The sequence below is a fragment of the Cherax quadricarinatus genome, unplaced genomic scaffold (assembly GCF_038502225.1).
Source record: "Cherax quadricarinatus isolate ZL_2023a unplaced genomic scaffold, ASM3850222v1 Contig4993, whole genome shotgun sequence".
In the NCBI taxonomy this organism is placed as follows: domain Eukaryota; kingdom Metazoa; phylum Arthropoda; class Malacostraca; order Decapoda; family Parastacidae; genus Cherax; species Cherax quadricarinatus.
This window is the reverse complement of record NW_027200019.1, coordinates 12421-25295: the sequence shown is the minus strand read 5'-3', so window position 1 is coordinate 25295 and position 12875 is coordinate 12421. Positions and strand designations below refer to the sequence as shown.

The following is a 12875-nucleotide window of genomic DNA, read 5'->3' as shown; positions in this document are numbered from 1 at the left end:
TGTGTGTGTGTGTGTATGCGTGTGTGTGTGTGTGCGTGTGTGTGTGTGTGTGTGTGTGTGTGTGTGTGTGTGTGTGTACTCACCTAATTGTGGTTGCAGGGGTCGAGACTCAGCACTGATCGCTACTGGGTCCTCTCTCTCTTTGCTTCCTGAGCTTTGTCATACCTCTTCTTAAAACTATGTATGGTTCCTACCTCCACTACTTCACTTGCTAGGATATTCCACTTGCTGACGACTCTATGACTGAAGAAATACTTCCTAACGTCCCTGTGACTCGTCTGAGTCTTCACCTTCCAGTTGTGACCCCTTGTCCCTGTGTCCCCTCTCTGGAACATCCTATCTCTGTCCACCTTGTCTATTCCCCGCAGTATCTTGTATGTCGTTATCATGTCTCCCCTGACCCTTCTGTCCTCCAGTGTCGTCAGTCCGATTTCCCTTAACCTTTCCTCGTACGACATTCCCTTGAGCTCTGGGACTAGCCTTGTTGCAAACCTTTGTACTTTCTCTAACTTCTTGACGTGCTTGACCAGGTGTGGGTTCCAGACTGGTGCTGCATACTCCAGTATGGGTCTAACATACACAGTGTACAGTGTCTTGAACGATTCCTTATTAAGGTATCGGAACGCTATTCTCAGGTTTGCCAGGCGCCCGTATGCTGCAGCGGTTATTTGGTTGATGTGTGCCTCCGGTGATGTGCTCGGTGTTATGGTCACCCCTATGTGTGTGTGTGTGTGTATGTGTGTGTGTGTGTGTGTGTGTGTGTGTGTGTGTGTGTGTGTGTGTGTGTGTGTTCTGTGTGTGTGTGTGTGTGTATGTGTATACGTGTGTGTGTGCGTGTGTGCTAATGTGTATATGTGTGTGTGTGTGTGTATGTGTATGTGTGTGTGTGTGTGTGTATGTGTGTGTGTGTGTGTGTATGTGTGTGTGTGTGTGTGTGTGTGTGTGTGTGTGTGTGTGTGTGTGTGTGTGTGTGTGTGTGTGTATGTGTGTGTGTGTGTATGTGTGTGTGTGTGTGTGTGTGTGTGTGTGTGTGTGTGTGTATGTGTGTGTGTGAGTGTGTGTGTGTGTGTGTGTGTGTGTGTATGTGTGTGTGTGTGTGTGTGTGTGTGTGCGTGTGTGTGTGTGTATGTGTGTGTGTGTTTGTGTATGTGTGTGTGTGTGTGTGTGTGTGTATGTGTGTGTGTGTGTGTGTGTGTGTGTGTGTGTATGTGTGTGTGTGTGTGTGTGTGTGTGTGTGTGTGTGTGTGTGTATGTGTGTGTGTGTGTATGTGTGTGTGTGTGTGTGTGTGTGTGTGTGTGTGTGTGTGTGTATGTGTGTGTGTGTGTGTGTGTGTATGTGTGTGTGTGTGTGTGTGTGTGTGTGTATGTGTGTGTGTGTGTATATGTGTGTGTGTGTGTGTGTGTATGTGTGTGTGTGTGTGTGTGTGTGTGTGTGTGTGTGTACAAGGTTTACAAAAACTACTTGATAAGTACTCAGCAAAATGTTTATTAGTTAATATTTCACAAAAGTCTAATGTTTATCAACCTTAAAATTAATTTATAAACAAACACTCATCTTAAATATAAATTATATATATATATATATATATATATATATATATATATATATATATATATATATATATATATATATATATATATATATAATTAGCTAATTTAGGAAGGAGGAACAACCTGGATGATCATGTATCTCTGTTAGTAGGGTGTGCTTGGAACCTAGAATGTGTCAGAACTTTTGTCTGCTGTCAGAATGTCGTTGTCGTTCTTTGTGCTAGTGTCAGTTTGGTGGTAGTCGTCTGAAGGGTGGTAGTCACCAGGAAGGTAGTCGTCAGCAGGGTGGCAGTCGTCAGCAGGGTGGCAGTCGTCAGCAGGGTGGCAGTCGTCAGCAGCCTGGCAGTCGCCAGCAGCCTGGCAGTCGTCAGCAGCCTGGCAGTCGCCAGCAGCCTGGCAGTCGTCAGCAGACTGAGGTGAGATTTCTTCTATGGTTTCAAGTTCTGCAGGTGTTGCTCTTGACTTCCGTGCTCTTGAAGGCTGGTCTTCGTGCTCTAGTAGAGCCGAGTTCTTCTCGATGTCTTCCCGCAGCTGGTCAACAGCTGGCAGTACGTCAGCACAGCTGGTGCCAGCAGCAGCGGCACCAGTACCATCCTGGTCTACCCTCTTCTCGACCCTGAGAGCCTCTGGAAGTATTCTTGTAGTTGTGGCCTGAGGCATGGAGTGCCGTCGGGAGCGCAGGGAGGCCATTGAAGGGCCCCCCATGGCACCCTCAGGGGTTGAATGCCTCCTAGAGGTGTCACCTGGGGGTATATCCGGCTCATCCTCCTCGTCATCCACCGTCTCACCCCATTCCTCAACCTCCCCACCCTCATTCCTCAAAGGTTTCTTTCCGAACTTTGCTCTGATCGTATTGATTGAACGAGTCAGTTCAATGACTTTGTTGTCGTCACGACGCTGAGGGAAGAGAAACAGGTTAGAAGAGAGTTCTTAGTCTTTTCGGGGTATTAGGAGTTATTAAGCCCTGATGGTCGATCAGGAGGATGGGTGCATGGAGACACGATGGGTTGGATGAGTTACGATTATACAACACACGCAACACACACACACACACACGCAACACACATATACACACACACACGCAACACACATATACACACACACACACAGGCAAAACACACACACACACACACACACACACACACACACACACACACACACACACTACCATACAGCAACATTCTGCAAAACACACAATTTCACACAAACAAATTGCCATACATCATTTTTGGCCCCCCAAAAAAATGATAGTGAAAAATCTATATCGCTGTTATCACATCCACAGAATTAGTTAGATTTCTAATAGTGAAATATTAGCTAATAAGGCATTGCATGCAAAGAGTACGTAACCTTTATTCAGCGCATGTAAACACCCACATTGAAAGGCTACCTCCCCAACCAGCGAACCAGTACTAAGGGTCGAATGATGGGGCCCCATCGTTCGATCAGTACCCAGGTTCAACCAATGAGAAGGTGGGTCTGGCAATCGCAGAGGTGTTGTGGTCACCATCCACCTGTCCACCCTTGTCATTTCCATTCTAGAGCTGGTTGAGCACTGTTGCCCATTCTGTCTCCAGGCTGTGTCTTGGCCTTTAACTAACCATGTTGTATACATACATTTCCAACTGTATATAGTGTACATAAGTGTAAATACTTGCTATTGCTCTTGAAGGACAATATATTTCAGAGTCATTCAGCTGTGTTTGTTCTGCTTCTTGCCCCCTTTACACCGAGGATAACAGGCCTTATTATGCCTGGCTTGTAATATAAGGTGACTGCTGGAGAGGGTTACTTTACTGTGTTTTAAATCTATCTAGCATGTGAGGATTGGTTAAATGTCTATCTACTGCACACCTAGGTGAGGGGTCGAGTTTATACTTACACTCAAGGCTGGAGGTCAGTCCCTCACCAGTCTTAACCTCATTAACACCAACTAGATGAGTTAATATTTAGTTTATGTCAGCTTAGACTAAGCATAGACCAGCTGAATCCAAGCTTAGACCAGCTTAGAATCTGAGCAGTGTTCAAAGTTACTTACTTGGTAGAGCATCTCTCCTTCAAAGTAAACAAAGTTGTGCTTGCGCGCTCTAAGCAAGGTGCCAACTACCTTGTCGGAGATGGTCAGGTACAGCTGCAAAACAGTGCCTAGTTAGTGCCATGGGAAGGCAGTTATGTGAGAGAGTGCCTAGTTAGTGCCATGGGAAGGCAGTTATGTGAGAGAGTGCCTAGTTAGTGTCATGGGAAGGCAGTTATGTGAGAGAGTGCCTAGTTAGTGCCATGGGAAGGCAGTTATGTGAGAGAGTGCCTAGTTAGTGCCATGGGAAGGCAGTTATGTGAGAGAGTGCCTAGTTAGTGCCATGGGAAGGCAGTTATGTGAGAGAGTGCCTAGTTAGTGCCATAGGAAAGTTAATTATCTGTGAGAGTACCTAGAAGACAGATCAGAGGGCAGGTCAGTAAGAGGTCAGGTCGGTCAGCGGTTGAATCAGAGGTCAGGTCAGAGGCCAAGTCAGCAGTTGGGTCAAAGATAGGTTAGAGGTCGGGTCAGAGGTCAGGTCAGAGGTCAGGTCAGTAATTATATTTTAAGAACAGAACATATAATTTTTATCAAAAATATCCTTCCTTTTCTTGAAGCTGTGTATTGTGTGTGTGTGTGTACTCACCTATATGTACTCACTTATATGTGGTTGCAGGGGTCGATTCATAGCTCCTGGCTATGAATTACTATCCTCTCTTCCATTCTCATGCTAAGTTCTTCTAGTTTCCTTTCCCATTCATGTTCCCTTTTTGTGAGCTCTGCTGCCCAATCTTCCTTCACAGCTTCCTCCTCCTGTCCCTTGGTTTTTCTTGTTGCTCTCTGGCAACCCATTTTTGTTTTATCCTAATTGCCTCAGAGTGGGAAACCTATGTAATTCTGTGTGTTAGGTTAGTAGTGTGTGTCAGTGTGGGGGGGAGGAAGAGGAGGAACTGTGGCTATGTGGGAGAGGAGTGGGGAGGGGGAGTGGGAAGGAGGGAGAAGCAAGTGGGTGAGTGGGAGAGGGAGAGGGGGAAGGAGGGAGAGGTGGGGAGGGGGAGGGTGACAGAGGGAGGGGAGGGATCAGGGGAAGGAGTGAGATGTCGGTGGGGAGGGAGGGAGTGTATGTGTGAGTCTGGATGTGTGTGTGTGTGTGTGTGTGTGTACTCACCTAATTGTACTCACCTAATTGTGGTTGCAGGTGTGTGTGTGTGTGCATGTGTGTGTATGTATGTGTGTGTGTATGTGTATGTGTATGTGTGTGTGTATGTGTGTATGTGTGTGTGTGTGTTGCAACCCCTGAATGGGTTGCAATGATTATGTATAAATATAATTATTATCTTTTCATATAATTTTATATTGCTTATATTTGCGATAATAGCTAAATCGTAAATATATTGCTTTATATTGTTATTTGACTTAGTTATTTTGTTAGGTAGGATGTAACATATTATGTGCTCAGTTCAAGTCTTGATTGTCTAACTACTGTAATTATCGCTCTTTGCTCGTTACTCTGCCGGCTTCTGTTGTTGCTGGGCAGCAGCTGTCCACGGAGCTATCACGTGATCGAGGGGGGGGGGTGTCCTCACCTCGCCTGAAGTATTCAGTCTGGTCTAGACTCTCTTGGTGGTTGGACAGATTGTCTGTCTCATTATTCTTGTTAGTTCTGTAGAACTCTGTTCACAGAACATTGTATAGACTTAGTGATTTTCGACGTTGTACTGAGGTTGTGTGTCTCATAGACACTCTGAGTAACTCAGGTCCTGAGCTGTAGCTTCTGACCTAACTTGTACTGGTATCTGTGTATTATCACAGTCGGGGATTTTCTTATGCTGAACTTAGATTCAGTAGTATGGGAGTTTTGTGACTTTTGTGGAGGATCTGCTGATGGTCCCTACTTAGTGTCGTTATATTATCTCCTTGTTCCTGATTCTGTGTCGCAGTTGCTTGTTATATTGCTATTGGGCTTAGCATTCTTTTTATTGTTCAAGCAGACTGTTCTGATTGCCAGTTGGTCAAGAAGTTAGTTTATTTGAGGACTTTGTCAGTCACTTGTTTAAGTCTAGTCGAGTCGTGAGACATAGCGAACTACTTAGAGCACTTACACACATACACACTTAAACTTACTTGTACATATTTGTAATATCTTATTAAATGTTAATGTACCAGACGGTACTTAAGAATTATAAATGTGATATGTGCTTTCAGCACAATAATATTGTACTCGAGAGAAGTGATATTATTTTGATTACTGTGATTAATTTAATTTAATTTAATTTGATAATATACCTCTAGACTTAATAAATTTATTAAATTTTAATTTCTCTAGTTAGTAGCCTACCAGTTGTAATCCTGAAGCACTATTGAATCATACTGAATTCTAATGGATAATTGGACAAGGATACTGACTACTTGTTACGAAAACCCAGTAACAGGCTGGATGCTAGAAGGGCAGTCCTTTCTAGTATTACCTCGAGATCTCTAAGCTTTTAGAATCGCTTTTTTTTGTAACAGTGAGTGTATGTATGTATGTGGAGAACATTTAGTTACTCACCTAATCACCTATGTATAAACCTATCAAAGAGGTGTACCTACCTTAAAGAGTTTACCAAAGGTGATTGCTGCTCGCCCATCAGGACTCCGCCACTCAGAACAGTCCCAGATCATGTCACACAGATACCTGATGTCCATCATTATCCTTGCCTGAGCAGCTGCCACTCTCCGTTCAGTGCTGCTTCCTGCTGCTGGTCTGTAATACACGGGTATACAACTATACACAGTGTACGTACACTCAGAAGTATGTATGTACGCTCAGAGGGGTGCATGTACACACTTGTCAGTGTGTGTGTGCGGGTTTAATTACCCTGGTGTAGTAGATAGATTTTAAACCCCATAGTAGCAGATAGACTTTAAGTACCAGTGTTAATGACCTTCGCATAATTAATAGATTTCAAACCCCATTAACCAACCAGAAGATCTTAATGACCCAGTTCCAGTAGATAGACTTTAAACCCCAGTAACCAATCTTAAATATGACAGTGTAGTAGACAGAGCTTCAACTCACCTGCCATACTCGAGGTCGTCCTTGGAGAACCTTCGTGGGGTTCCAGAACCATGCCACTCACTGAAGGGGTTTTCAAGTTGAGCCTTTTGATGTGCCTCAATCCTCTTGTTGAATTTCTCTCTGATGTCACTGACACCAGCGTGATAGAGGCGTAGTTCTTGGGGCATGATGGGTACTGGTGTTGGCACTAGTGTTGGCACTGCTGTTGGCACTGGTTTTGCTACTGGTGGGAGAGAGAGAGTCTTGATATTGATGATAGAAACAGTGAAAGTTTTGTTACTGGGGATGTTACTGGTGGTAGAGACAGCAATAGTGTTGTTACTGGGGATGTTACTGGTGTTGTTACTAGTAGAGACAATGATAGTGTTGTTACTGGTGGAAGAAGCAGTGACAGGGTTGTAACTGGTGGTAAAGACAGTGATAGCGTTGTTACTAGTGTTGTTACTGGTGTTAGAGGTAGAATGTGGTATACTAAGAGTATATTACATTTCATTTGGTGTATGTCACACACCCATATAGTCATGTCTCCCCACCAGTGAACCAGATGCTAAGAAAATAACGAGCAGGGGCCCCATCGTTGTACCAGTACCTTGGCTCAGCCAGCCAGCCAAAGCTGTGAAGCGATGTTGTACACTCGGAAAGCAGCTCTGGTAGACTTACCTTCCCTGCTGGCTGCTACAGTTCTAACCGTGTTTTGTGCATGATTTGCCTCATTGTAAAGTGTAAATACTGTGAATAGGCAATGCATACACTGAAAATACCAGTTTATTTTAAAGGAAATACAATAATTTATTCTCTCTGCTGCCTTTTAGCTCGTTCTTAAGTGGTTATCATAATACTGCAAATACCGCTAATAGTCTATACTTATGCTCATAACATGGGGGTCTGTACTGAAGTTTGTCTCCGCATTGTCTCTATAAGCCTGCCTTCAATATTGCATTGCAATCTGCAAGTCGATCTGTGCTATTGCTTCGTGTTTCGTTGAGCGTATTGCAACCAGCGTTTTGGTGTAGTAGGTTATGCCGTCGACATGACTGGTGACTGAAAATACCTTGCAAAACTTGCCCAGACTATCTCTACAGCGTTGCTGGCGAATTGCTCGTTCTGTTGGTATAAAGTATGAACGAACTCATTTCCTTCCTGCTTCATTTCCTTCAAAATGGAGGAGGACAAACGCCTTAGCAACCGGACCAACAATCATTGGGTGAGTCTGGATTGTCTCGGGAGTCATCATGTTCGTCAGTACTCGAGTTGGTTGAGCTCAGCCTTGAGACGGTCAGGGAGCAACGTACATTTGTTGAGGAGGAATTAGTTAGAGAGAATGAGAGGAGACAATTTCAGCATACTGTAGCTAACAATTTCAGTGTTCAGAATTCTGTGTCACTAGTACCTCGGTTTACTGATGTTAAACCTCAGCAATATTTTGAGTATTTTGAAAAACCGGACTCTAGCTTCGTGCTGGTAACTCAAGCATTGGGCAGCACTGGGTCGTACGGCATTATAGGGAAAAGCGCAGTTCACAGCTGGTTTAGATGATGATGAATTCGCTAATTAAAACGTTGTGAAAACAGGTGTTCTCAGTGCATATCAATGCATTCCCGCTAAATATAGGCGAGAATTTAAACTGGGCAAGCATCGCTTGGATCAGTTCTATGTGGACCTTGTAGGTAGGCAAGCTAAAACTTTCACTAAGTGGTACTGGTGTCACTAATTTTAGTGGGTTAGTGCAATTAGTCCTTTTCGACAACTTTCTTGAGTCAGCTGGACCAGAGGTTCGGGTGTTTTAAGAGGACTATTCAGTAGCAACAGCAATGGAGGCAGCTGGTCTTGTTAACAATCTGAGGCCAACCGCTCCCTGTCCGAGCGGTCTTTTAGCCTTTTTCCCCAGCAGCCTGGTTAATTACCCAGTATAATACTGGTAATAAATATTTTATGCAAAGGAACAGAAAACACTACTCCATCGTGGACCTCTGAGTGGTATGAGCAGAGATCATCGTGGACCTCTGAGTGGTATGAGCAGAGATCATCGTGGACCTCTGAGTGGTATGGGCAGAGATCATCTTGGACCTCTGAGTGGTATGGGCAGAGATCATCTTGGACCTCTGAGTGGTATGAGCAGAGATCATCGTGGACCTCTGAGTGGTATGGGCAGAGATCATCGTGGACCTCTGAGTGGTATGGGCAGAGATCATCGTGGACCTCTGAGTGGTATGGGCAGAGATCATCGTGGACCTCTGAGTGGTATGGGCAGAGATCATCGTGGACCTCTGAGTGGTATGGGCAGAGATCATCGTGGACCTCTGAGTGGTATGGGCAGAGATCATCGTGGACCTCTGAGTGGTATGGGCAGAGATCATCGTGGACCTCTGAGTGGTATGAACAGAGATCATCGTGGACCTCTGAGTGGTATGGGCAGAGATCATCGTGGACCTCTGAGTGGTATGAACAGAGATCATCGTGGACCTCTGAGTGGTATGGGCAGAGATCATCGTGGACCTCTGAGTGGTATGGGCAGAGATCATCGTGGACCTCTGAGTGGTATGGGCAGAGATCATCGTGGACCTCTGAGTGGTATGGGCAGAGATCATCGTGGACCTCTGAGTGGTATGGGCAGAGATCATCGTGGACCTCTGAGTGGTATGGGCAGAGATCATCGTGGACCTCTGAGTGGTATGGGCAGAGATCATCGTGGACCTCTGAGTGGTATGGGCAGAGATCATCGTGGACCTCTGAGTGGTATGGGCAGAGATCATCGTGGACCTCTGAGTGGTATGGGCAGAGATCATCGTGGACCTCTGAGTGGTATGGGCAGAGATCATCGTGGACCTCTGAGTGGTATGGGCAGAGATCATCGTGGACCTCTGAGTGGTATGGGCAGAGATCATCGTGGACCTCTGAGTGGTATGGGCAGAGATCATCGTGGACCTCTGAGTGGTATGGGCAGAGATCATCGTGGACCTCTGAGTGGTATGGGCAGAGATCATCGTGGACCTCTGAGTGGTATGGGCAGAGATCATCGTGGACCTCTGAGTGGTATGGGCAGAGATCATCGTGGACCTCTGAGTGGTATGGGCAGAGATCATCGTGGACCTCTGAGTGGTATGGGCAGAGATCATCGTGGACCTCTGAGTGGTATGGGCAGAGATCATCGTGGACCTCTGAGTGGTATGGGCAGAGATCATCGTGGACCTCTGAGTGGTATGGGCAGAGATCATCGTGGACCTCTGAGTGGTATGGGCAGAGATCATCGTGGACCTCTGAGTGGTATGGGCAGAGATCATCGTGGACCTCTGAGTGGTATGGGCAGAGATCATCGTGGACCTCTGAGTGGTATGGGCAGAGATCATCGTGGACCTCTGAGTGGTATGGGCAGAGATCATCGTGGACCTCTGAGTGGTATGGGCAGAGATCATCGTGGACCTCTGAGTGGTATGGGCAGAGATCATCGTGGACCTCTGAGTGGTATGGGCAGAGATCATCGTGGACCTCTGAGTGGTATGGGCAGAGATCATCGTGGACCTCTGAGTGGTATGGGCAGAGATCATCGTGGACCTCTGAGTGGTATGGGCAGAGATCATCGTGGACCTCTGAGTGGTATGGGCAGAGATCATCGTGGACCTCTGAGTGGTATGGGCAGAGATCATCGTGGACCTCTGAGTGGTATGGGCAGAGATCATCGTGGACCTCTGAGTGGTATGGGCAGAGATCATCGTGGACCTCTGAGTGGTATGGGCAGAGATCATCGTGGACCTCTGAGTGGTATGGGCAGAGATCATCGTGGACCTCTGAGTGGTATGAACAGAGATCATCGTGGACCTCTGAGTGGTATGGGCAGAGATCATCGTGGACCTCTGAGTGGTATGGGCAGAGATCATCGTGGACCTCTGAGTGGTATGGGCAGAGATCATCGTGGACCTCTGAGTGGTATGGGCAGAGATCATCGTGGACCTCTGAGTGGTATGGGCAGAGATCATCGTGGACCTCTGAGTGGTATGGGCAGAGATCATCGTGGACCTCTGAGTGGTATGGGCAGAGATCATCGTGGACCTCTGAGTGGTATGGGCAGAGATCATCGTGGACCTCTGAGTGGTATGGGCAGAGATCATCGTGGACCTCTGAGTGGTATGGGCAGAGATCATCGTGGACCTCTGAGTGGTATGGGCAGAGATCATCGTGGACCTCTGAGTGGTATGGGCAGAGATCATCGTGGACCTCTGAGTGGTATGGGCAGAGATCATCGTGGACCTCTGAGTGGTATGGGCAGAGATCATCGTGGACCTCTGAGTGGTATGGGCAGAGATCATCGTGGACCTCTGAGTGGTATGGGCAGAGATCATCGTGGACCTCTGAGTGGTATGGGCAGAGATCATCGTGGACCTCTGAGTGGTATGGGCAGAGATCATCGTGGACCTCTGAGTGGTATGAACAGAGATCATCGTGGACCTCTGAGTGGTATGGGCAGAGATCATCGTGGACCTCTGAGTGGTATGGGCAGAGATCATCGTGGACCTCTGAGTGGTATGGGCAGAGATCATCGTGGACCTCTGAGTGGTATGGGCAGAGATCATCGTGGACCTCTGAGTGGTATGGGCAGAGATCATCGTGGACCTCTGAGTGGTATGGGCAGAGATCATCGTGGACCTCTGAGTGGTATGGGCAGAGATCATCGTGGACCTCTGAGTGGTATGAACAGAGATCATCGTGGACCTCTGAGTGGTATGGGCAGAGATCATCGTGGACCTCTGAGTGGTATGGGCAGAGATCATCGTGGACCTCTGAGTGGTATGAACAGAGATCATCGTGGACCTCTGAGTGGTATGGGCAGAGATCATCGTGGACCTCTGAGTGGTATGAACAGAGATCATCGTGGACCTCTGAGTGGTATGAACAGAGATCATCGTGGACCTCTGAGTGGTATGGGCAGAGATCATCGTGGACCTCTGAGTGGTATGAACAGAGATCATCGTGGACCTCTGAGTGGTATGGGCAGAGATCATCGTGGACCTCTGAGTGGTATGGGCAGAGATCATCGTGGACCTCTGAGTGGTATGGGCAGAGATCATCGTGGACCTCTGAGTGGTATGGGCAGAGATCATCGTGGACCTCTGAGTGGTATGGGCAGAGATCATCGTGGACCTCTGAGTGGTATGGGCAGAGATCATCGTGGACCTCTGAGTGGTATGGGCAGAGATCATCGTGGACCTCTGAGTGGTATGGGCAGAGATCATCGTGGACCTCTGAGTGGTATGGGCAGAGATCATCGTGGACCTCTGAATGGAGTAGGCAGAAGGAGGCTGGAATTAAAAAACGACGTCTGTCTCCAAGTTAGCAGGGGGCAAGGAATAACAACCGTGATCCCATCACCTGTTACTAGGTCTTATAAAGCCTAGTTGCCCCAAGCTAGGTAAATTTGCTGCTAGTGGTAAGCTGACTCGGTCACTACAGCTAGATAAAATAACTGTGCTACCCACTGAAAAAAATCAGCGAGAAATAGATTCCTGTATGACATCCTTTTATTTTAAAAGTAAAATCTCCCTTGAGGAGTTTGAAATTCCTACTAGGGATACCGGGGAGTGTTGCTTCCTCTTACAAGAGGGAATACTTCCAATTTCTGAGACCTCATTAAATTCTTCAGTGTTATTAGAAGCTTACGAGGGAGTAGTGTTTTCTGTTCCTTTGCATAAAATATTTATTACCAGTATTATACTGGGTAATTAACCGTAGGTGTGTCTGGGGGGTCACCATGAAAGATCCTGTATTATTGCTTGGTAACAATGTTCTAAATTCTAGATGCTTTCCCAAGCACATTGTAAACACCGAAGCCTCTTCTCCAGTGTTGGCCAAAATTCTGGCAATGTCCAGAGGAATGTCTAAATGAAAGCTTGGAGGACTGTGATCTAGGGCTCGACAATTTATTTTACGAGCAACGCTGGCCAAGGCCTAGGAAATCTAGTGAAAAGTCCCTGAACACGTCTTCCTATTCCAGGGTCACAGGATTGTCAGATGTTTCTATTTCCATGACGAGGGGGACTGTGCTTTCTGGAGGAAAAATGAAGGGATGCTTCTTTAGCCTCCACTTTTGAAGCTGCTATGGGCGAATCCAGCTCAACTCACCAGTTAAATACGTAATGCATTTTTTAATTTGTTCAGATACTGGTAAGGAGGTAGGGAGAACTACCAGACAGACTGGTAGTTCCAAAGAAATTTAGAACCAGGGTTCTGAAAATAACACAATTCTTCTTTGGGGGG

General features: G+C 46.5%; 1 protein-coding gene across 1 annotated transcript; it reads right to left on the bottom strand.

Moving 5' to 3' along the window:
• Positions 1-1671: 1671 nt before the first annotated feature.
• On the bottom strand, positions 1672-6924 carry LOC128703485 (uncharacterized). The gene is made up of 4 exons (XM_070081915.1): positions 6627-6924; positions 6158-6311; positions 3590-3682; positions 1672-2448 (listed from the first exon to the last, which is right to left on the bottom strand). Exons 1-4 carry the CDS (start codon positions 6791-6793, stop codon positions 1717-1719), a joined length of 1146 nt encoding a protein of 381 aa, XP_069938016.1. The 5' UTR covers positions 6794-6924; the 3' UTR covers positions 1672-1716.
• Positions 6925-12875: the final 5951 nt, after the last annotated feature.